Consider the following 25,439-nt stretch of genomic DNA (forward strand, 5'->3'; position numbering starts at 1 on the left):
CGGCCTCTCCCTCTTCCTACCCTCCTTCCCTGCAGATGGAGGCCCGGCTGAGACATTTCTTTTGAAGCTGTAGTTAGTTATATGTAGGTTAGGCGGGCCTGTCTCAGGCTTGGAACTCACAGCGCCCTGCAGCCTGGCCTTAAAGCCCGGCAGCTCTGCCAAGGTTATACTCGCCAGCCATAACACAAGCCTTTTAACGGTGTATTTACAGCAGAGAAATCTAAGTGGATACCGTTAAAATCTAGGTTAAACTAGAGGCTATTTTTAAGTAGGAAAAAAAATACTATTAAAATAATACTCAACTGCACCTAAGAGAGAAAAGTGTTCTACTTTTACATAGAAATTAATTTCTGACCAGGCCATTTTTATTGCCCAGGTAAGAGGAAGTGATGAGATCACACACAGATGGTTAGAAGGCAAAGCTAGAATTTCCCGGGAAGACTTCAACAGTGAGAAGTCACTCACTGCCACGCCTGCCGACCTGGGGAGGATCCTGCATGAGAGGGACAATTTCCACACACATTGTGGCGCACACACCGGCCCTGACACTTGTTCCGGAAATGTAGTTTAGAGACAGGATATTCTTTACAATGGGGGAGGGCAGTCAGACGACAAAGACTGACAGGGGGTGCTGTCATGGTACACCGGATGGACATACACACACATATACACACACACACATACACACTTCCTGAGGCCACTCATTAAAAAAAAAAATAGAAGAGAAATGAGGTATGAAGGACTGTTCCAACCGTGCTGCCTGAATCCAATGTCCACTCAAAGGAACAATGATTTAAGAAAATAGTTAACTGCTGTGTCAAGACATTTACAAGAATGTTTTCTCATGTCAAACTCAAGCACTCTATAAACAAGAACTACATAAACAGACTGGAATGGCCAATACAAATAAGAACAATGAACTAAAAGTCGATATTTTTAATAAATCAATCAGCTAAAGATACCTCACAGAGCTTTTCTTTTTTTAAAACTGCTATATCTCAGCACTTGGGAGGCAGAAGCAGGCAGATCTCTCTGAGCTGAAGACCAGCCTGGTCTACAAAGCGAGTTCCAGGACAGCCAGGGCTACCCAGAGAAATCCTGCCTTGAAAAACAGAAACAAAATGGAAATAAAATAAATAAAACTATCAGGAATGTATTCTTCCCTTCCTAGATAAAGTACTCTTCAGCTGGGCAAGGTGATACAAGCCTGTAATCTCAGCACTAAGACAGATCTTGTTGAGGCAGGAGGATCAGGAATTCAATGCTATCCTCTGCTACAGAGTTTATAGACCAGCCACTGAGACTGTCTCAGAAGAAAAAGAAAATGCTTTGTGTTCCTGCAGCATACATTCCTGTGCTGCTCTCTTCCCCCACAAGGGTCAGAACCCCAGCTGGAACTCGGGTCACAGTTAAGACGCAGTCTTGAGCCTCAGAAGACTTCTGCTAAAGACCATGAGACCTGCTGAAGTAGAAAGACCCACTTCATATCATGAGAGCCACACATGTATGAGGGTGGGGCACTGGGGGTAGGGACACCAGGCTGTGGTTTGAATATGGACTGCCTTCCCATTGGCTCCAAGTGGTGGTGCTATGTGGGAGGCTGGGGACCCTTGCTGGAGGAAATGTGTCACTGGGTGGTAGGCCTTCCCTGATACCATGTTCTCACCATAATGGACTCTATCCTACCTAAACAAGAAGCCAAAATAGAGGACTGGAGAGATGGCTCTGGGTTAAGAGCACTGACTGCTCTTACAGAGGTCCTGAGTTCAATTCCATCCGTATTCCATCACAACCATCCATAATGGGATCCAATGCCCTCTTCTGCTGTATCTGAAGACTGCTACAGTGTACTCATGTATGTAAAACAAATCTTTAATTAAAAAAAAAAAAAAGCCAAAATAGACCCTTGATTTCTTGGTGGGAGAAAACAAGAAAATCACCCTATCTAAAAAAATAATTGTACTCGGGAGGCAGAGGCAGGTGGATCTCTGTGAGTTCCAGGCCAGGAGAGCCAGGGTTGTTCACAGAGAAACCCCGTGTTGAAAACATTAAGAAAAAAAAATTAGTAATTAGGTATAAACAAGAAATTCTTTTAATCAGGAAAAATAGTCACTATTGTGGATCTAAGGAACCATCTGACACTGTGTGCCTCTTAAAGGTGGTAGCATCCACCTTGAGTTGAAGCCCTAATACTACATTCACTAGTTATGATGGGACACACCTATAAGATGGAGATAGGAGGGTCAGCTTAAGGCCAGCGTGGGACACAGGAGACCAGAGACGAAAAGAAAAGGAGCAAGAGAGAGAAGGGATGAATGAGACAGTCCGAACTCAGAGGGTGAAAGAGAGCTGAGTGAAAGTTCTCTGACCAAGTGGTAGAGCCACGCCCAAGGTAGGGCCACGCCCATGGTAGAAACACTCCCATGGTAAAAACACTCCCACGGTAGAGACATTCCCAGGGTAGAGACTCTCCCATGGTAGAGACACTTCCAAGGTACAGACACTCCAATGGACAGAGACACTCCCGCTGGCACCTCGGGCTTCCCGCGCTCCCGTGAGAAACATTCCAATTGCGGCCTAGACAAAAGATATAAAATCTACCAGCTCTTCCAGGGCTCAGTCAGTTGAAATAAATGCCTCAATTCAATAAAGATAACTCTGCATGCACAAAGCCAGGCCACCAAGAAAGGCAATGCCCAAGTTCACAGAGGGACTGAGGAAACCAGACAATCAAATCTACAGTCACAGCTCAGTCTGGCAATAATGAAAGTCATGCATACTCTGTGCCAGCTCCTATACTAAACACATCAAAACAGTAATTCCTCAAGAAGATGCTAACCTCCCCTTCACGGCAAACCACCCCTCCGAGATCAGCATCAGGAAGGAAGTGGTCTGGCAGAACTGAGAAGGCTCACTCCGAAACCCTCACAACACTCACTCAGCTACAATGCTCGTAACCAGGGCACAGATTAGACTGTTGTGGTTCTTGCTGCTGTGTTGGTTTTTTGAGACAGGGTCTCTCTATGTAGCCCTGGCTGCCCTGGAGTTCACTATACAGAGAGACCAGGCTGGCCTGGAACTCAGAGAGTCAACTGCCTCTGCCTCCAGAGTACTGGGAATGAAAGGTGTGCACCACCAGGCCCAGCTCTCAAGTTTACTGTTGATGGTGGAACTCAAAAGCCCACTGTAAGACTGGCATGAAGGCACGATGGTCTCCGTAATAAAAATGCCACAAGTATTCAGCACAGTGAAACCCCACAAGCTGTTCCTCAACTGCATCAATGAGACAACCTGACACTCAGCATGTCAAGGTGTGAGGAAAAGAGCAAGCGTGACCATTCCTCTGACTCCCATCCTTAGACAAGAGCCTCAGATAGGGCCAAGAATATGTGGGAGAAATCTTCCATTCAGTACTGAATAGAATTTTATGCCACTAGTAAAATAAAAGACGTCAACATCCTAACCTTTCTAAAGAATGTAAGTGATATTTAATTTTGCTGTTCTCTAACTCACCAATACATCCCTTTAAACTGCAAGGCCATTACTAAAGTCAAGTGGGAGTTGTCTGGCCCCACAGATAAACGTATAGACCCACTGAGGTGTTCTGCCTGCTCCTTACAGCGGCCACACCTTCTTTGGCTAAAAATTCTAAATCAATACACAGAAGCTTCTGTTCTATGTTTAGTTAACAAAGCCTATAACAAACTTAAGTATTTTTCTGAACACAAAATAACGATGACCCAATCAGATGGGACATACCCACCAGCATACATAACACACAAGCTCTCAGACTGTCACAAACTCAGCCGGTTTATCAGCATCCCCACTGTTAAGGCAGCGCTATCGCAAGAGCTAAGCTGTAGAGACCCATGAAGGAACAAACAAGGAAAAAACGTGACAAGCATATACAATCAGGCATTTAGCCATAAAGGACTGGATTGTCTCCTCGACAGCAAAACGGATCTCAAATAATCGAGACACAAAAAGAAAACTACAGCACGTCCTCACACAGAAGGCAGGTTCTAAAAGCAGACTTCAATGAAGAATTGTAACCGACAGAAGCTGGGGAGGAGGGAGAGAGGGGAGATGGCAGCTTATCCCCAGGATGCCCAAGTGGAGCCACAGACCCCGCTGGTGTGCGGAATTACTATGCTAATAGTAAAGACATAAAACTTTAAAAGAGAGAATTATCCAGGTTCCTCATGTCTTAAGCTACTCTTTTTTATTGTGGTGGGAACCCTGAGAATGAGATATATCTTTTTTTTTTTTTTGAGACACAGTTTCTCTGTATAGCCCTGGCTGTCCTGGAACTCACTCTGTAGACCAGGCTGGCCTCAAACTCAGAAATCCACTCTGCCTCCCAGAGTGCTGGGATTACAGGAATGCGCCACCAATGCCCAGCCGAGATATACCTTTTCAAAAGTAAAAAAAATAATAATAATAAAAAGGTTTTCTTTTAATCAGTTCCTCTGTAACTTACTTGCTTTTAAAACACACTATTTCTTTTACTTGGAAGTTTGTGAACACTAGAAAACGTACTCTACATCCTAACCAATCTACTTAAAGTCGATCTATATTCTTCCGGCTTGCTGCGTGCGGTGGTTTGAATAGGTATGGACCCAAAGGCGGATGCGCTTGGATGCCTGGCCCCAGGGAGAAGCACTCTTAAGAAGTATGGTTTTGCTGGAGGAAGTGTGTCACTTTGGGGGTGGGCTTTGAGGTGTCATTTGCTCAAGCTACACCCAATGTGACAGTCTTCTGCTGCTGTCAAAAGATTGACGTCTCAGCCCCTCCTCCAGTGTCTGCCTGTCTGCCTCCACACTTCCTGCTATGACAATAACTGACTACAAACCTCTGAACCTGTAAGGTGGCCCCAGTTAAATGTTTTCTTATAAGAGTTGTCGTGGTGGGGGGGGGGTGGGGGGAAGCTGGTGAGGTGGCTCAGTGGTTAAGAGCACTGACTGCTCTTACAGAGGTCCTGAGTTCAAATCCCAGCAACCACATGGTGGCTCAAAACCATCTGTAATAGGATCCGATGCCCTCTTCTGGGGTGTCTGAAGACAGCTACAGTGTACTCGTATACAAAATATAAATAAATCTTTAAAACAAAACAAACAAACAAAAAAGAGTTGTCGTGGTCATGGTGTCTCTTCACAGCAAAGAAACCCACACTAAAACACCGTGTTATCATCTCAGACTTGAGACTTCCAAAGCACACCGGGACTACGTGAGGCTCCCTAGGGCTCCAGTCACAGCCTAACAGTGAAATGAAGCCATTCACATACATTCCAGCTGCACATTCCCCACAGACCCTGGGGACCTGCAGCCCCCCACACCAGAAGGCAAAACGACTGTATCTATCACAGAGCTCACGTCATACCTAAGTTCTTCAGAATAAGGGCTGCACAGCACAGCCTGCTGCGTGACATTCCTACCAGGCAGGAACAGACTAAGACTTCAGCCTCTACTGACTCTGTCAGCATCCCCTGCCCCAGCACTCACAGAAGGATCCCATCGGAGGCAGATACGCACAAAAGCTGCAGAGCCGATGGAATGGCAAACCTCTTGTTTCCTTCTGATCTCCCGTTCAGATAACCAAGTCCTTTCCAGCCATAAATGCATTGTTTACAGATACCTCAATTTTCCCTGTCATTCTCTCTCCACTGATAATACAACACCTGAGTTCTGGCTTGGCTGGAAAGCCACTGTAGCCTCCAGGGAGAAACTTCCCCTTCTGCCCAGGGCCTAGGTTCAGGGGAAGGAGCTTCCCATTCCGGCTGAGCACTAAGGTGGTTTTTATATTCCTGGCTGCAAACAGCTGTGAGTCCTACCGCCCATCAACAAATGTGCAGGGTCCCGCTGGCTAGTGTCCAGCTAGTTAGTGTCCTGCTAGCCCGCGGCCAGTACCCGACGGACAGATCCTGGGTAGCAATCACCTTGCATAGCTGCAACTTTGTTTCCTCTGCCCTTGGCCGGCGGCAATCAGCTCCAGTTCCAACCCTAAACTTAAAAGTACAAGTAAAACTTATTGAAGACCAAGGAGACCAAGGTAGTTTATTGATGAAAACTCACAGCCTTCATATCAAATGGAAACACCCCTTTAACCCCCTTGACAACAAAAGTATGACAAAAAATTCGGGAAAAAAAAACAAACAAAACTGAAGGAAATCCTTAGATTTCGTCTGTAACTGGAGTGATGGGTGGCTGTGGGCTACCATGTACGTGTTAGGATACAAACCTGAGTCCTCTGCAGGGGCAGCGAGAGCTCTTCATCACTGAGCCATCTCTCCAGACCTCCTTCATTTCCTTCTAAACGACACTAAATCTAAGGACCCACACGGGCTTAACTCATTTTCCTACAGATAGGACCACTTCCATCAAAGTTCCACTCGCCATCAAAATCGCCTGGCAACACACTTTTGGTTGTAGAACAGGAGGGAAGAGAGGAAGAAAGGCGAGAGAGAAGCACACCGGTGCTTAAAAATGCACGTGCTGCTGTCACACTGTGTGTGCATGTGTGCACCTGCTGCCTTCATAGCGTGCGCGTGCCGTACAGTGCGGCATCGTTCTTGAGAATCAGAGGGTAGTTTCAAGCTGATTCTCTTCTCAACATGGGTCACCAGCCCGGCCAACTGACCCCCACCTCACCAGGCCAAGTCCAGTGAGATGGCTTGCAATTTGATAAAGGTATTTAGCACTAAGCCTGACAACCTCAGCTTGATCCTGGGACCCAAATGGTGGGCAGAGAGGAGGGCTTCTGAGTCGTCCTGTGATATTCACTGGGTCGCAGCAGCATGCACACATACACACAAATCAAATATTAAAAAAAAAAAAAGGGAAATAAAGTTAGTAAAAAGTGCCGACCCAAGGAAATGTCTTACTCGCTGTGCTGAAATAACATGCCGATGTCGGCTGAGGAAACACGCTTTATCCACTTAGCTACACTTGCAATGATAGAGATACGAACTGTGAAATGTGTCGTAAGACAAGCAGACTGCAGGGAGGCACTTGAGGTCAGAACCACTGTTAGGAATCTACCAAGGTGCAAACTTGATTCCTTCCAGGTCCGGGCACCCATGTCAGACACCCCCAAAACACCAGCAGCTCCTTACTGCACGGCAGGATCTCTGAGTGCTGAGCAGGGAACGTACGGCTGCCTCTTTATTTAATATAGGATCTAAGCGTTCACAACCTGCCAGTCCCCAGCTCCGCCTCCACCCACCGCTGCCAAATTAAAACATTCCTTGCTAAATTATCTTTGTTTATTTGATTGCTGGAGTTCACGAAACCAGAATCAGATTTTCAAAGTAAAACCATCAAAGTCTGGGCTGCACACACAGCTCAGCGGTACTGGCAGTGGCTGGAGATGAAGCCCCGCGATACCATAGGCTACCAGGAGCTATCACAGGCTACCAGGAGCTACCATGACAGTGACCTAGAGAGCTGTTTTCAAAGACTTCTCAGGTGAAGATGGAAGTTTTTGACTTTGCCACAGGAAAGAAGTTCAGAATGAAACCGAGGAGGCAGGTGTTTTTCAAAAAGAAAACTCATACCCGATTTAAGTAGAAAAGGTTAATAGAGAGGAGCGTAGAGGAAAACTAAGTCATAAGCCAGGAGTGGATATGAGTATCTTCTCTCTAAGAATCAAGAAAGTCACATTTAAATGTCTTAACAGTGGCCATCTATAGGATCCGATGACTCTTAAGTGACATCTCCTGCTGTCAGGAAGCGTTTCGCCCTTTTTTGGTCAATGAGCTCCTGAGATGGTGCTGGAGGCGCTGTGGTAGGAATATAAAGGATCATTAAGCCCAGGTCACGAGCGCTGCACAAGGTACCCATACTGTAAATTCCTAAAAGACTGTAGGTTTACAGCTGAGAAAGGAGAAAGGGTCCCAAATGCTTTGGCCTGAAGCACAGCTCGTGGCTATCTTAACATCCTTATTTGAAAGGTTTCTATATAAAAGAAAGTCTCTGTATAAACATCCTCCATAGCAAATGCTGACCAGTGAGTGGGAATTCTCACCTGCAGAAACTTCAAACTCCAGAGAACCGGGGGCTCCTTCCGTTTCCCCTCTTACCCCTTAGTCTCCCCTGTCTTTCTACCTTACCTCAGTTGAGCTCTTGATTAGCACATGCAAGGCCCTGAACTCAATCCCATGCACTGCATTAAAGTAAAATAAAAATTTAAATCGAGGTTCAAGTCCAAATTCTGTGAGATCATTCAGAGAAGGAGACACTCAGAGCTACATACGGATCATGTCTTGGGCAGTATGCCAAGAGCTAAAAGGCATTATTATCCTGAGAGAGCTCAAAACCACTCAGTGTGAAGTAGGGCCATCCCATGCACTTTGCAAATGATACTGGTTCAGATGAAGAACCAAGCGGACAAACCCGGATCCTAGAGGACGGCCAGCTCACACCCACCTTTAATCCTTCAGAAATCTACAGGAGATAATAGCCACTTAGATGTCTTCTGGCAGCGACTAGAACGAGGTTCTGTTAGGGCTTGGGGCTTTTAGTTCAACTTAGGTCAATCCAGTATAGAGGGCAAACTGTACACTAATTGCAATCTTTGATTTAAAAAAAGGGAAAACATTAATGATTAAAGGTCTTTGACAGAGAGGCATGGCTGTACTGCAGGGCTGGCAGCGGGAGAACAATTAGGAACCCTTTCTGTGAAGCCTGGAAGACAGTGGACAGATGACCTGGGTGACCTGCATGGACCTATCAGCACAGTACTGTCAAACACTGCCCCAACAGCAAAGTCTTCACCCAGCCCAGGCCCTGTCCGATCCCTTGGCCGCCCTCCACACCCCACGCTCCAACAGCCCTACTGCAGAGTCGCTGAACGGAGACAGAGCAAAGTGACCCGTGTTTGTTCTGTGTTGCAAACTGGGAGCTGTGTCTCCCCACGTGTTCCGTCGGCTCCCACCTTTACTCTAATTGTGTTAACCAACCTGCCCTCTGACAAGCAAACAGCCGAGCCTTCCAACCTTCTTCTCAGCATTTCCTGGAACTACTTGGTTTCCAGCAGAGCCTTCTCTAAAATCTGGACTATTCTGAAATGGATGTGAGACGTGTGGTGCGCTACGTCCTGTTCTCCTCATCTGCCTCCCCACTTGAGCTGCTACCAAGAGACGTTAGACTGGTTGTCCGTGACCACTGATTTGGGTTCTCTTCAGAACTTTGCGGTTGATGCGATAAGTTGTGCCCTGAGGGCAAACACCAAGGGATGATAAACAGTCTGCTCCTCCCTTGCCTTCTCTGGTGTATAAATAGCTACCTGAAATCCCAAGGCTGGGTGTGTATAGGTACTGAGACCAAAACAGTGAAACAGGACAGACAACATTCCTGAAGTAACAACCTACAGCATCATTGGAGGAAGAACAGTCGGACAGTAAGAACAGATGCTTACAATGGAGTAAGGTAATCCATGGGAGGCTCGGTGAGATTGGGTAATCCATGACAGAGATGCCTCGGAATCTGCACCACACTAAGAAGACAGTCTGAGGAGCCGTGTTTAGTCAGAGTCTCCGGCTGAACCTGCCAGGTGCTCATCTTGAAACAAGGAATGGCACAGGCCCCAGGAAAGGAGGTGCGATACCACGTGTACAGGATCAGGAAAAGGGCAGAGAGATAGGAACCCATCAGTTATGGAAATGTAAAGAGAACGGTGCACCCGGGGCTCGGTGGGTCAGGAAGGGATCTAAGCAGAGCTTAGGGAAGCCTCGGGTCATGGAAGAGGGAAAGCGGCCGGCAGAGCCTTCTCAAGCTGCACCACAAACCCCATGCTGCCTGCTGGGCCAGGCAGCAGGAGGTTGTGGATGAGAAGACTCGCTGATTCAGAAAAGTAGAATTTAATGACAGAGAACAGGAGAAAGGAGGTCGCATCGTGATACATAATTTCGTTTTTTCCACCCATGGTTTCTGGCCCCAAGGCAGGCCACAGAAACTCTCATCTTTCCCACCCTCTCTGTCTTTAGCTGCTTATAAAACCCTCTCACCTGGCCCTGCTGACAGTGGGTTGTAACATCTCCCTCTCTACAGAGAACCCTCCCCATACCCTCTAGAAGGAAATAACGCAAGACAGCCAAGAAAGTTAGCGCAGACCCTCTCTGGGGCAGGGTCCTCACCCAGACCAAAGCCAGGAAACTGCCTCTATCTGTACGCATCTTGACTTAGCTGCCCGCATTTCAAACATTACTAGGCAAGGAAGTCTGTGGAGCAGACGGCACTGGGGAGTCCCTAGACACTAGACACACCTCAGCTGGCACAGAAGGGCCTGGTGCTTTACCCTATGCCTTCTATCCTTACAAGCAACTGATAACACTGAGGTTCTGAGCTGCTAGGGAAAATTACTGATCACTGGAAAAACCTGGTAGGAGCTGGGGCATAGCTCGGCTGGTCCACAAGCCAGTGGCAGGCACAACACAAGACAGGCAGGGTGGGGAGACAGGCGTGAAAGAGGGCACAAAGAAGAGACTCAAGTAGCTGAATGAATGGGTCGGTCTCAACACTGGCACCTGACAGACAGGGTGAAGGGGGCGTCTAAACACCCGGCTTGTGACCTGTGCAATCTGACAGTGCCAACTGGACTAGCAGACTAGTCCTGGCTAGTGCTTGCTGTCGAACCGACTGCTGTTAGGCCTTCTGGGCCTTCCCCACCCGCCGCTCATTTTAACCTGTGCTATTTACCTTTGGGAGACCCTGCCACGGACGACGGGTCACCTTTTTGGAGCAGCTGGGGGTTTGTTCCTTCAAAAAGAACAGTTTCTCCCTTCCATTTTAATTTCCTCACATCGGTGTATGAGGCATGTTATCCTGGCAGTCATCACTGGCTGCCCATATGGTCCTTTTTCTATAGTTGAAAGTATGCATCTCCCAAATTCCACGCTCTCTCCGCTGCAAAGGCGGCCTGGGGTATGTGTGATGGACTGTTGACTTGTCTCAGAACCCCTCCCTTCTCCGTGATGGTGTCTACTTACCAAGGGTTTTCAATCGTTTCCCTGTTTAGTTCTCTTAGTAATTTATAAATAATCCCCTAAAGGCAAACAGTGTGAAGTGCGGCCTTTAATGTATGCTGATATACATTTGGCCTGTGTGGGACCTGGAATCCTAAGCCCAGCCTTCCAGACTAAACCAGGAAGTAGCTAACTCCCACCCAAAGCTTCCGTGACTCAGGAAGCCTTTCAGCACACTGGCCATCTGACCAGACATCAACTGGAACTCCGTATCCGTAATCCCTTAACCTTCCAAAGCATAACCGATTTTCTCCATTTCTCCTGGACTTCCTGATTTTATTATTTCTTTTCTGAAATAAGCTTCGTGGGGTACCAGACAACTGTTACCCAACTGACCAAGGTTTTACTTTCACCCTCAGAAAGTGAAGTGATCTCAAGATTGCCGGGAGGACCGATAAACCAGGCAAGTTGGGGTGTGAACGACACATCCAGCCATCAAGGAGCCGAGCATCTGCTGGAATGGTGGTGTGTTTGAATCGGGAATGCTCTTGCAAGGCTCAGATGTTAGACCTTGGTCTCCAGCTGTTGGTACTGAGGGGAGGAGGTAAAACCGTGGGGAGTTGGTGGGGGGAGGGTGGGATCGGGTCACGGATGGACTTGACTTTGAAGAATACTATGACCCTGGCCTACCTCTTCCCCTCCTCCCAGGACGTGGAGAAGTGAACAGCCCTGGGCTGCATGTGTCCGGCCATGAAGCTCTGCCTCAGGCAGGCACAGAAAGAAAACCAAGCCGGGTGACCCTGGATGAGACCTCTGAACCTCCCTTTGAGGTGACTTTTCAAGTATTCTGTCAGAGTGACAGCTGGCGGGCCACAGATGGCAACCGTTTTGTTTTTATTCTCTTCTGTGTGGGGTCCTGGGAGTCAAGGCGGGGTCTCAGGCATGCTCTGTGTGGACTCTACAACCAGCCTATCCCCCCCACCACTGCAGTTATTTTTTTTTTTTTTAAGAATAGGATGTGCTACTTGTCACATATCATGAACACTGACATATGCAGCTGGGGCAAAACAGAACGGCAGCAGCAGCAGCGAACGTTCCAGACATCCAAAGCAACCGTCAGTGAGCGGAATGAAAGGCATACTGGCAGGATACCATGCATACTCTCGGACCCCGAGGGACCAGGACTGCAAGCAAGAGTTGGTCAACTGAGAAAACAAGGAGGTGCGTAGAGTTCCTATAAAGGTATGAGAGAGAGAGAGAGAGAGAGAGAGAGAGAGAGAGAGAGAGAGAGCAAGGGCCCCTCCAGTGAGCCTCAGACAGAGGGCAGATGAAAACAGAATCCCACAGCAGGAAGAATGGAAATTGAAGGAACCTTGGGATGGACTGACCTCATCAAGACCTGAGCTAAGTGAGACCGAGAGCTGATTAACCGAAGTCCGAAAACCTGCAGCAACCACAACGACCCTCTGATATAACTAATTACAACTCTAACTCTAATGTGCTTTCAAAGTTTCCGAGCCCCAACTAGAGATTATGCGATGGCTGACCTGGGGCAAGCCCAGAATGGAGTCAGTGATTTAAATAGAAGCCCTGTACACAACCAACCGAGTCAGCTTTGAAATGTGCAGAGGGGAGGTTAAGAAGAGCCAGGAGATACAGTCTGAAACAACAGGCCTGGAGCGTGTCTCTGGAGGAAGGCACAATCAAAAGCCCAGCCGGTGTCCATGGCAACGTGTGCAAGCTGTCCCCTGAGATATTTAAACTCATCTTCTCATTCTCTGCTGACAACCTGTGAGAGCAGCAGCAGGCTCTGGGCAATGCGGTGGAGGAACCTTTTAGCCGTTTCCTTAATAATCAAGACGCTGGGGCCGGGTACAGTCTTTAATCCTAGCACTCACTCAGGAGACAGAAGACAGGCAGATCTGTGGAGACTAAGAAACCAACATGGTCTACAGGATGAGTTCCAGACCAGCCAGAGATACACAGTGAGACCCTGTCATTTAGAAAAAAAAAAATCAGCCAGGCGGTGATGGCGCACGCCTGTAATCCTAGCACTCTGGGAGGCAAAGGCAGGCGAATATCTGAGTTCGAGGCCAGCCTGGTCTACAAGAGTGAGTTCCAGGACAGCTGGGGCTATACAGAGAAACCCTGTCTCGAAAAAAAACCAAATCCAAAACAAAACAAAAATCTCCTATGAGCTGACAAAATGGATTAACTTGTGAACACAACAGTGTTCCTCCCTCCACTGCCCTGCCCTCCTTTTGCAACCACTATCTGCCTGTGCACCTACGCTGTGTATAAGGCTTGTGCCACAGTCCGCTTGTGAGGGTCGGAGGACCACATACAGTAGTCAGCGCTCTCCCTCTCCCACCCCCCCTGTGTCCTGGGGATTACACTCCGGCTGCCGGCCAGGCTTTGGACAAGCATCTCTACCTACTGGGCTGCCTTAGCAGCCCAACAACGTTTTAGCAAGGCTTTGCTGTGATTAATCTGATCGACAGCACAGATTAACCGACAAGTATGAATGAGAAGCAACTTTTTTTTTCTTAAGGGGAGGATTTAGGAAGAAAGTCTGGGTCTGACGGACCTGTGAGAAACTGAGGCAGCCAGAGAAAAATTGGGGTGTGTGGGTGTAAATGAAACACCAGTAGAGCTAAGGGAGGCACACTGGTGCCATCCATGGGCCATGCAGACACACTAACTTCACTCATGCTCCAAGGCTTACAAATAGGGAGGGCCTTATTGATCTTGCACATCTACAGATGTTAGCACACATATCATGGTGCCTATGAATCACCGCAGGACGAGAACAGAAAAGTTTTCTTGCGTTTCAAATCTGCCCGTTCAGCCGTCACCCTTCCCCTAACTCCGAGAGCCACGTATCTTTCAGCGGTGCATGTCTCTCTCTGCCCTTTCAAATCATGGGCTTGAAGTCACATGGTACACAGACTACTCAGGAAGTGTTTCTTTCATAAGAATGAGGAGCGAGGTTTCCTGGACTAAACTGTTTCCTTTCCTCTGGCCTTGTCTGAGCTTACTATATTTTATCTAGACCACCTAACTAACGGACATCTTGGTCACCCGTTGAACTTTCGACAATGGTGAATCAAGCTCCCATAAACACATGCAGGTTTCCCTGTAACAGAAGTCAACACCAGAAGGTATCACCAGAGGGTATCTCGATCACTGGGCCAACACTTAAGAGCAGATTTGATTCAGTCTAGCCATACCATGGGTCAGTGGACTGCTTCCCTTCTGTACCATGTCCTGGCCAGCACTATGGCCCCAGGGCTGTGAACCTGACCACCCTCATAGGTATAGAATGCACCCCCCAGCCCCTTGTAACTTGTCAACCTGTGACAGATGGAGTGGGGTGCTTTTCCCATGCTTATTTGTCCTGGGTATTTCCTCCTAGGCAAGGTGTCTCTTAAGATCTTTGGCCTATATTCTAATCATTTCTGGAAAGCAATGGTATCTGTCTTTCTCCTGTCCCTAGCAAGAAAGCACCCAGTTCTTCACGATGAACTACGATCATCTACGGTTTGGTTACTGTTCTTAGCTGACTGTTAAACCCCTCCTCTATGCCTGTTCAGCAAGCACTGTCATGAGGGACTGGTCTTGGACCTGTCAAGTGATTTGCTTGCCTGCTTTGATATGATCACATTGTTTTCCTTTCTTAGCTTCTCTGTGTATGAAGATTAATTCCAGTGACATCTCTGGTGCCACCTCAACAGTGGGACACATGGTTCACAGAGATGGTTCATGCCCTGTTGGAACTCCATTTGCTAGCCTCTTGTTGAAGATTTTTGCATCTCTGCTCGTGAAATGGTGGTCTCGATTTCCTTTATCTGGCAAGAAGCTGACCATTAAACCATCTAAAAGCATGGTCGGTCCTCAAGCGATCAGCAAGAAGGAGGTGGGGGATTTCGGAACACAGGAAATCTGCTGGGGTTTTTTGTTTGTTTTTTAAGGCAGATATAACAAAAGCCTCTCCATAAGTATATTCTCCAGGAGGAGGCACTTACATAAGTTGTTCCTTCTCTTTGGTAGAACTTAAAATAAAAAGCAGACTTTCTGAAAGGAGCTGGAAGGCTGGAGTGAAGCAGAGGGCTAGATTTCTACCATCTCGCTTCTCAACTTTACGTCCTGTGTTTCAAATCACGGCACAGCAACAAATAAATACCTTTCATTTTCTGTTGGGATGGTTAAGTACTCCTAGGGTAGAATTATCAAATATTTTAGCTTTCCGAGAATCAGATCGAAAACCCCAGTTCTCTGAATTCACAAATCTGCAGTTTAAAATAAGGGAGTGCGATTCAATCTACTGTGTTTTAAATGAGCATCACAGGTGCCTCAAGTACACGAGTGTCCTTGTCACTTGACACAATGTAACATTTTTTAACCCGGGGAAGTGGGGAAAGCTCTTCGGTCTCAATCCAGTTTCAGGTGAGGCTACTTCCTAAGTGTAAAGACCAGAGACAATGACGGCTCCCAGGCAAGCTGCCAAGAGCTAGCGTTGAGAGCTAGAGCTAGCCATCAGAGACATTTCACTTTCCCCACAGTGAGCTAGCTGATGGGAGCCTTTCCTCGGTACCTGTACTGAGTACTGACAGCATAATTCCCTATCTAATCTGCCAATCCCAATGCAATCTCACCCTCCTTTTCAGCATTATCTTCTTAAGACTCAATCCCACACAGGATGCCAAACTCTACCTCGGCTGTAACCGGAACACCCAAAGGAGAATGGCTGAAAGGCAGGCAGGTAGGGGGTTCATCTGGAGCACATAAAAAAGGGTTAAGTCTCTTCTCCCAAGTCTTCTCTCTCTACCTCTACTCTCTAAGTCACTATTAAAGTAATTTGGTAATTTCAGGCTTTTTACCGACGAAAGCTATTTTCAATTATTTAAAATATACTTCCCTATTAGAAATGGGAAGGTGACCCAGTATTCAGTCTCATTAGCATATTCATTAATAATTACAGGACTGGAGATGCTATCTCCATACCCTGTAATTCTGCTCTCCACCCGGGGTTCTCACTGCCTCAGGTACTTTCCTACTCTGTTGATTTGCTAATAAGCGAGCTCCTTTAGCATGCAAAAAGAAGTACATTCCACTATCTCCTAGGACAACTGAAGGAGGATGTGGTGGCAAGAGCGAGACTTTTAAATGAGTCTTAAAGCCCTTTACGTCGGATCGCCACCATTAACATATTCACTCAAAACAAAACTAGCAATGACTCACCATTCATCTCATTACCAGAGAGAGAAAGAGGTCTCCAGAGAAAATGTCCTCCGGCCTACATACACACTGCTTCCCACCAAGACTGAGCTTAATACCCACAGGAGTGTCGTGGCACAGCGCCAGGAAGGATGCACTCCACACACAACATACAAAACACTGCTGAAATGTTTAAAAACACAAACAAACAACAACAACAAAAAAAAAGCTTCAAGTATTTTCCCAGCTTCGATGCGGAAGGGCAGCAGGACCACATTATAAAAGAGACTCTGAGCTCGAATAGGCTCAGTGGTTAAAGGTGCTTGCGGCTCAACCAGGAAAGCCAGAGTTCCAACCCCAGCAGCCCCACTCCACCCACATCACTGCCCAGCATCCTAAGCCAGACTTGGTTACCCAGGTTCCTATAATAACCCCAGAGCATTGGGTGAGGTGCAGAGACGGGAGAACCAGTTGGGTTTGCAGGGTACCAGCCTAGCTGAAAACATGAATTCTCCAAGGTCAAAGAAACCCTACCTGAAAGGAATAAGGCAGGGCAACAGAGATTGGATGCCCGACACCCTCTGGCCTTCATTTGGTGCAAAGAGCACAGGCAACTGCGCCCGCACAGACACACACATACACACATACACACACACACACACACACACACACAGAGCTGGGCAGACGATACGGTATTCCCTTTTCTCACATAAGACTAAAGCCTCATCTTACACACTGAAGCAAGGATCTAATAGCCATCAATTAGCAGATCTCAAGTATCTGAGGCCCAGTAACAAACAGCAAGCAACCACCTCTAAAAGCTGGGCCCTTTCCACAAGAGGCTCCTCCTAGGATAGACTGACTCTTATTTAGGTCAATAGTTCTCAGCCATATCAGCTTCCAAATGGCCGGCCCTTCGGTAACACTCTGCCACTCTGAAACGCAATGAGTAACTCCTCCTACAAACAAATTCATCTACCTAGATAAAGACAGTAAGTGGAAAGGGGAAATACAAATAAGTTACAAAAAGGCCTGTCGGCAAATGAATGCCGGGACAAAATGATGGGTAACAGGACGTGAGTGCATTGCAAACCTGCTTAGGAAGCGACATAACCTCAACCATTGACAGTTCCTAATCAGGTAGTGAACACGACCATCCCTTCATTTACACAACAGGAATGTGCAATAACAGAGACAAGGTTTAAAACTGTGGCTTTATGAAGTGGAAATTTTGGCCTCAGATAATTACAAATATCACAGGAATGCCACACATGATATTCCTAAGCCAGGAAGAACACAGGAACAGTCTTTGTTCGGGATGTCCCCCACACAGCAAAGAGTACAGGGTCCCTAGGCCCATCACCACCTGCTGGTGGTTAATGCCAATCACAACCACTAAGGAAAGAAAAAAAATTACTCCCCGGCCCCTCCCCCCAGCTCCCCCCCTCCCCCAGCCCCCAGAGCAATCCCCTTGGACTAACCAATGCAGGTGTGAATCACAGCCTTGGAGTTCAGCTCTATTACCTAAGAACTAAGGGATCCAGGCTACTGAGTTTAAGTTCTCTAAATCCTGGTTTCCATGGTACCAAGGAGAATCAACACTCCAGGGCTGTCTGGGGCATCAGGATGACTCAACAACGCTGTAGCAACCCTGGGTAGGTGGTTTACAACCCGTGGCTTTTTGAAATAGGAACAAGGCAGCTGTATCTTGCAAACAAAAACAAGAACCGTCACTGCAAAAGAGGCTGAGGAGACTAAACCTCCAGAAACTTAAGGGATAAGTTACGAGGGGGGAGGGGCAAGGGGATGTGCATCATGGGGGGGGGGAGGGGGGATTAAGAGGTCAGGAAGGTAGAGAATGGGGAATAAAGTATTCAAGAAAAAAAGATGAAATTCAATCAAAGGCATGAACACACAGCTTGGCTCAGGAAAGAGAGGAGGGGAAAGGTATGCTAAGGGTGAGGGAACCAACGGCTGTGAATAAAGACATCACAAGACCTCTGCCCACGGAAGGGCATGAAAGGACATGGAACACATGTGCCAGAAAAGCTGGTGCCTGGAGGACAAGCATGAGTCCCCAATAACGCTGAATAATGGTCAAACTAAAGAATTCAGAACAAACGCAATCACCGCGGCCCCTAAAATACAAACACGGATTCTCAATGTAAATATAGCAAAAAGAACGGAAGAACAGAAAGCAGTTTGAGTTCTTTCCTTCCTGGTTCTATGGAAGGAAATCCGGCAGGCCTCAGCCTCCTCCAAAGTCCTGAGATCACAAGAGATCGCCACCATCCCTGGCCTGCTGCTTGCTTTCATGACCAAAATTCTTCTTAACTTACAGGCCTCATGAACTAAAAGGAACTCATGGTAACCTATCCCTTTCCCTTGAGACCATCCCAGGCAAATCCGAGTCCTTCCTAAACACATTAATTAGCAATACCTTACATCATCCTTGAGAAGCAGGAGGTAAGCAAGAGTATTATTAGCCTCTTTTTTATTATGGGGAAACTAGGGAACAAAAAGATTAAATTACAGTATGTCCCAAAATGAGCCATCATATTTTCTAGGACTTTAATTAAAGGTTCCAAGCCCCACATTACAGACATTATTGTTCCTAGCTTAGAGAACTTTTACTATTGCTTCCACCAGGGGACCAAGGGAAAAACACGTAGAGTAACTTAAAGGTCATTTTCCCAATTCGTTACTTCTCGCCCAAAATTTACGAGCTTAAAATTTTGGACACTGTAAGAGGTGATATGCACACGCACGCACACACGCGCGCGCGACGGGGAAAAAGAAATAAGGACACTTGTAAACAGCACCACGGGTCGGAAATCCTAGGTCCACGTTTTAGGCTGTGTGGCAGGCAATACAGACAGGAGTTGGCCGATGCTGATGGAAAAGGTGCCCCAGGGAGCCCAGAACAGCCTCGCCATCCCCGCAAACCCATCACTCCAAATGTGACCCCCGACGCTCTCCCTTGGCCCCTGCATTGCACCACGGGCCTCGCGGTGCCAACCTGGGCCTGTGGTAGGCCCTGGCTGCCGAGCCTCGGTGAGCACCGGAGCCGCACCTAACCAGACACTTCACAATCCCGGCTCCCCCGCCCCCGCCCCCGGCTCCCACGCGCTCTCACCGCCCGCCCGGCGTCCCCCGACCCGGGGAAGCGAGGTGACCGCACAGGTCGCTGGAGCGCAGCACCCGTCGGGGTCCCGGAGCCGCCGCCTATCAGCGGAGCGCAGGGGCGGGGCCGGCAGGGCCGGCGGGGCCGCGGGCGGGGGCGGACGGGCGGGGGACCGGGCTCCGGGCGGCTCCGGGCACCGCGCGCACACACCGGGCCGGCTCCCGAGGGCGCCAGCGCGGCCCCGGGGAGCGCGAGCGGGGAGCGCGCGGCCTGCGGTCAGCGGCCCAGCGGCCGAAAAGATGGTGTCCTGGATGATCTCCCGAGTCGTGGTGTAAGTACGGGCGGGGAAGGCGCTCCGGGCCCGGTTGCCGGGGCCAAGCTCAGGGGCTGCGGCCTGCTCACCCGTGTCCGAGTCGCTGCGGGGCTCCGGGGCGGCGGCGTTGGGAGCAGCAGGCGCGGGCGGACGGACTGGCAGGCGGCGGGCTCTGCTCCGTGGAGCCGCTCCCCGGCGCGCGGCGGGCTCTGCTCGGCTTCTCCTCGGCCTCCCCTCCGCTCCTCGGCTGCGCGGCGGGCGCTGCTCGGCTCCTCGGCTCCTCCGCTGCCCGGCGCTGCGCGCGGCGGGCTCTGCTCGACTCCGCGGCGCGCTCCCGGCTGCGGCTCCCGCTCCCGTGGCCCGAGCTGCGCGGCACCGCCCTGCGCAGGCTCCGCCGACGCTGAGCGCGGGAGGCCGGCGGGACTCCGGATGCGCCCGAGCCTTTGTCACCAGGTCTACCGCGTTGCGGTGTCTGTCCGCGGCGCACGCCGCTTGGTCACGTGGAGGAGGTGGAGGAGGAGGAGAGATCGGTGTCAGAGCCTCGGGCTGCAGAGTCCTGCTCGGGGGTCCCGAGGTGACCTGGGAAGGAGCCTGCTCTAGAAAGGTCGGCCAAACGCTGGCCAGGGAGGGCCCTGTGTGGGAAGAAATGTTTGCCACGGAGAAGGCGCAGGTGCCAGTCCTCTTTGTTCGGGTCATCTCATCTGTTCATCGATCGTGATACAAACGAGAGCTGCGATGGGAAGGGGGGTGAGGGGAGTTGAGTTGTGTTGTTTAATCTGCAAAGGTATTTGAATACAAGTTAAACCGGTTCTCTTCCCGTCTTTGACTTTACCCTGTGCGCGCTAAAGCAAAGCCACCAAATAAAGGGCAGCAAATTAGGTAGAGCCTGGGGATGGGGATTCATTATTCATGTAGCAGTAATGTCATCTGAGTACCTTAATGAAATGTTTATATGAGGTTAACAGGCCTCGCTGATTAGCTTATAATTTGAAGGGAGAAAATGACATTACTGGGGCATTGTTATTATTATTATTTTCACTACGGAGAACGAACTAAATTTTTTAACTTGGTTTTATTTCGTTGGGAAGTGAACTGGGTAACCAACCTAATTTGCGATGCATTCAAAATTTGTTCTTTTATAAAATGTCCTTTAAAGTCTCCGAACTTCTTGTGTTCATCTTAAAGCCACAAATAAATAAAGTTATACCATAATATACAATAAAGTATATTATGTTTTGCCATTTCCAGGGAAATCTTGGGGCTTCCACATAATCCAGGCATACTTTCTTAGCCTACCAGAAATCTCTCAACTATTTTTGCCTAGCCCCTTAAATTAAATGCTCCATTAAAAAGCTGGATTTGTCTTTTGCTCTCTTAGACCATTTACAATGGTGGAAAATTATGGGACACCTTGAGTTTGCATTCAACGAATAAGATTTTTTTTTTAAATTGGTGAAAGGGAATTATGTTTCTAGTGCTACCTCCAATACAAAGGTCATTACCACGTAAGATACTGGTACTTAATGGGACAGACATCTCACATCCACAGATATCTACTGTACAGGTCAGAAGTCAGGTCTTATGAGGGTTATACCTAGTGTAATACCTGGTGTTAGACAAGGAAGAAATTATCTGAGGTTGGAGCAGTCATCAAAGAAAGCAAAAGAGATTACATTCAAAATAGACCTTGAAGACTGAACCTGATCTAAACTGCCAAAGAGGAAGAAGGAAAAGATTTCCAATAGGTGGACTAGTGTAAACCAAAGCCGGGTAGATTACAGAGTAAACGCCAGAAGAGCAGGAAGAGAAAGAGAAGCCATTGTTTTATGAAGATCTTGTAATCCCAAAGACACTGAGAGCCCAGGGCTGAAGAAAGGATACACTCCTGCTGGGTCAGCCCCTGGGATTTAAGTAAAGGGGAAGCCCACAAATGTGATTATTTAAAAAGGTCAATAAACTGTGTATTAATCAAGAGTCAAGAAGTGCCTGGCGGTGGTGACACATGCCTGTAATCCCAGCATTCTGGGAGGCAGAGGCAGGCGGATTTCTGAGTTTGAGGCCAGCCTGGTCTACAGAGTGAGTTCCAGGACTGTCAGGGCTACACAGAGATACCCTGTCTCAAAAAAGAGTCAAGACATGTATTTCATGAGCTTCAGGTCCATCTTATTGGTCAGAGAACACCTGTGTGTGTGTTTCTGTCTGCATTTGAGTTGTCTCTAAACACAAAAGCTCTGCACCGTGAAATAGAATTTATTTATGCATACCCTTTCTGCCCTATTGAAACATCCAGCTAGTCCTAATCTAGATCACACAGTTGAGCCTTTGGAGGTACCATAAAGGACAAGGGACTCTATGTAAACCTGAACAACCAAGATGAAGGAACAAATCTTTGAAGACCTTGAAGTATTATAACTCTGAGGACAAGAATGATGCTTTAGACGCCAGCTTAGATGCCACTTAATAGCTGTGTAGCTCCTCTGAACATACCAAGCCCAGCTGAGCTTACGTTGCCTTTTTTTTTTTTTTTGTAATGTATTGTTTTGGAGTGGTCTTGGGGATGTGTATCAGAGGACAACCTGTAGGAGTCAGTTCTTTCCTCCCACCAGGTGAATCCCAGGGATTGGGTGAACATAGGGACTTAGGCTTGGCAAGCAAGCCAAGTCTCCTCATCTTAAATTGATTGTCACAAAATCAATTTACTTAAACATTGCAAGACCAATAAATTAGTTTTTAATGGATTCTGTGTGTATGCGTGTGTGTGTGTGTGTGTGTGTGTGTGTGTGTGTGTGTGTGTACCTGGGTGTGTCTGAGTATATGTATGTATACCACACTTCTGCAGAAACACTAAAAGGTCAGAATGCAATGCCAGATCCCCTAAAACAGGAGGTACAAGCAGTTTGTGAGCTGCCATTTGAATCCCGGAACCAAAACCTGGGTCCTCGGCAGAAGTTGTTAAGTAAATGCTCTTAACCACTGAGCCAGGCCCCCAGGTGAGCAACTTTTAAGGAATTATATCTCATAATACTAAATTCATATACCTCACATTCTGAAAGCATAACTCACAAATTGAGGGAACCTCCCCCCTTCCCTAACTTTTCTTAGCTTCTGTGTTACAGCATTGTACACAAATCAAAACTCAAACCAGCTTGTCTGATTTTAAATAGCAGTTCTATCACTGTGACTCACCCCATAAGATAAGGCGCATTCTTATATATGATTCTGCATGCAGCAGCTAGTGGGCAGTAATTATTCTATAGGTGCCAGTAGCTGCTTTCAAGAGGAGTGCCTAACACCCAAATACCTACATATTAAGTTAGACTATCTTAGGTGTCTTTCCCCCCGCCCACCAGCCTATGTTTAGATAAAGTTATACATACAGAAGTTTGATTCTATAATACTTTATAAGGAATGCTATAATTAATACAGGTACTATTCTGCAGTGGGCATCTGTGGTGCTTTGAATGTGCTTGACCCAGGGAGTGGCACTGTTAGTAGTGGACTTGCTGGAGTGGGTGTGGCCTTATTGAAGGAAGTGTGTCACTGTAGGTGGGGCTTAGAGACCCTTCTCCTAGTTGCCTGGTAGTTATTCTTCTCCTAGTGGCCTTCAGAGGAAGATGTAGAATTCTCAGTCCTCTTGCACATGCCTGCCTGGATGCTGCCATTGAGTCAGCCTCTATAATAATGGATTGAACCTCTGACCTAGAGACTTTTTTTGTGGTATTTTTGCTGGAGAAAAAAAAAAAAGTGCCTTTGTCTGAAAAGTCTACGTTAAGTCTAAGGTCAAGAGAATCAGATGAATTGCATTGGCAAAGGAAATCTCAGAAAAGCCCACCCCACAGACACACACCTCCTCCAACAGGGCCACACCTACTCCAAAAAGGTCACATCTTCTAAAAGTGCGACTCCCTGGGCCAAGCATATTCAAACCACTACAGCATCCTTCACATACATGCCTTGCAGATTTCCGTAGGATAAGTATGGGAAGAGTATTTCTGAATGAAACTTTATGTTTTTTATGATCATTGGTTTAAAACCGCAAAATCGTTTACCAAAAAGTTACTAATGTCTTCTGTTACATCAACAAAGCACAAGAACTTTATCAAGATGCAGCCTAACAGCCTGAGAGTAGTGGCATATGGCTTTATTCCAGCACTCGAGACATAGAGGCCTCCTTGTGAGTTCAAAGATAGCCTGGACCATGACATCAGGGGCTATACAGAGAAACCCTGTCTTGAAAAACAAAAATAAATAAATGAAATAAATAGGCAGCCTGGAATTCTTATACTGGTGTTTTGTTTCCTATTAATGCATGATAAGTCTTTTTTTTTCTTTTGTATTTCATATCTTATTATCAAGGTTGAATAAGTGCCCTAATATTTACTTATTAATTTTCTTATTATTTAAACAGCTTTGATCCCTTCTGTGTATTTCTTGTTTGTCTTCTCTGAACCCCTACCTGGATAAGGAAACTCGGACTATTTAATATCAGATAGAAATGTGTTTTAATCTGATTTTACGTCTCTCATGGATGTCAGTTTTTGTTCTAGTGGTGTGTGTGGTGGATAGGTATGTGTGCACGTATGTGAACGAGTACATATGCATGTGGAGCCAGAAGTCAACGTCATGCGTCTTCCTCTGTTGCTTTCCACTTTATTATTTGAGACCTGGGATCTCTCTCAGCCTGGAATTCATCAGCTGGCTAGGCTGGCTGGCCAGCAGACCTCTGGGATCCATGCTCTGTTTATCCTCCTATGCACTAGAGCGACAGGCATCTGCTTCTTACAGGGCTGCTGGGGATCTGAACTCAGGTCCTCAGGCTTGCATAGCAAGCCCTTTACCCACTGAGCCATCTCCCCGACCCTGTAATAACATTTCCATTAGTTTTCCTTTGTTCTTGATGATGTGGGCATTAGTACAGCTCAAACTTAGGACCTTGTACGCACTAGTCAAGTGTTCTACCACTGAACTACATGCCCCCGCTCTTAAAAAAACATCATCTCTCTCTCTCTCTCTCTCTCTCTCTCTCTCTCTCTCTCTCTCTCTCTCAACTTTGTAAATCCAGATGTTTGGTAACTACTGTCTCCTCACACACAATTGAATTATGGCGCGTTCTCTATTTCCTTCTCACATAAATAACACGTTTTCATTTTTGTTTTGCCATAATTATATCATCAGGCAGCAGTAGTCAAAACTTCCTCCGGCCCCCTTCAGCTGTTTGTTCTAGTTTCATTTCTATGGTTGTGACAGGCACCCCGGTATGTGTGTGTGTGTGTGTGTGTGTGTGTGTGAAAAAGCAGCTGAGGGAAGGAAGAGTGCACTTTGACTCACAATTCCAGTTGACTGTCCATTGTTGCAGGGAAGTCAAACCAGGAACTGAAAGTTCCACGTCCACGCTTGGTGGTGGGTGATCTTTCCTTGCTTTCTCCTCTCTTATGAGGTTCAGGACCTAGGGAATGGTGCCGCCCACAATGGACTGGTCTTCTTACATCAGGTAACAATTGTGAGTATTGCCCCCACACTCATGCCCATAGGGCAACCTAAACACATCTTTGGAGATGAAAACTATGCTCTAGCACTGTGCCCTCTTTCCAGCGTGTTCTGCTTGACCCATCTTCCAGGCGTTCCTTGTGAGCATTCCTATGTCTCCCTCCTTTATCTTGCTTGATATTTCCCTCAGCTCTCTAGTTCCCTCCCTCTCTCTCACACATACGAATACCTCAGAGGAGGGGATGGAGAGACGACCCAGAGGTTAGGAGCACTTGTTGCTATCACTGAGGACGCGGGTTCAGTTACCAGCACCCACAGGTCTGTAACCTGTCTCAGG

General features: G+C 47.5%; 2 protein-coding genes across 3 annotated transcripts in view; one reads left to right on the top strand and one right to left on the bottom strand.

Annotated features, from left to right (window-relative positions):
* The window catches only part of Jmjd1c (jumonji domain containing 1C), a 168,136-nt gene extending 148,175 nt beyond the window's left edge, over positions 1–19,961 (bottom strand). Inside the window, exon 1 of one of the 2 annotated variants that reach the window (XM_052163908.1) lies at positions 19,705–19,961. The gene's annotated coding sequence lies outside the window, so the exon portion shown is untranslated. Of the gene's footprint in view, positions 1–19,314; positions 19,392–19,704 lie in introns of those variants that run through there. The other variant, XM_052163909.1, reaches the window with a different exon arrangement.
* Reep3 (receptor accessory protein 3) overlaps positions 19,456–25,439 on the top strand; it is a 90,286-nt gene continuing 84,302 nt past the window's right edge. The window contains exon 1 of the mRNA XM_052163911.1: positions 19,456–19,633. Coding sequence (XP_052019871.1) covers positions 19,602–19,633 — 32 coding nt within the window. The 5' untranslated portion in view covers positions 19,456–19,601. The remainder of the gene's footprint in view (positions 19,634–25,439) is intronic.

Source organism: Apodemus sylvaticus, chromosome 19 (genome assembly GCF_947179515.1).
Source record: "Apodemus sylvaticus chromosome 19, mApoSyl1.1, whole genome shotgun sequence".
Lineage (NCBI taxonomy): Eukaryota > Metazoa > Chordata > Mammalia > Rodentia > Muridae > Apodemus > Apodemus sylvaticus.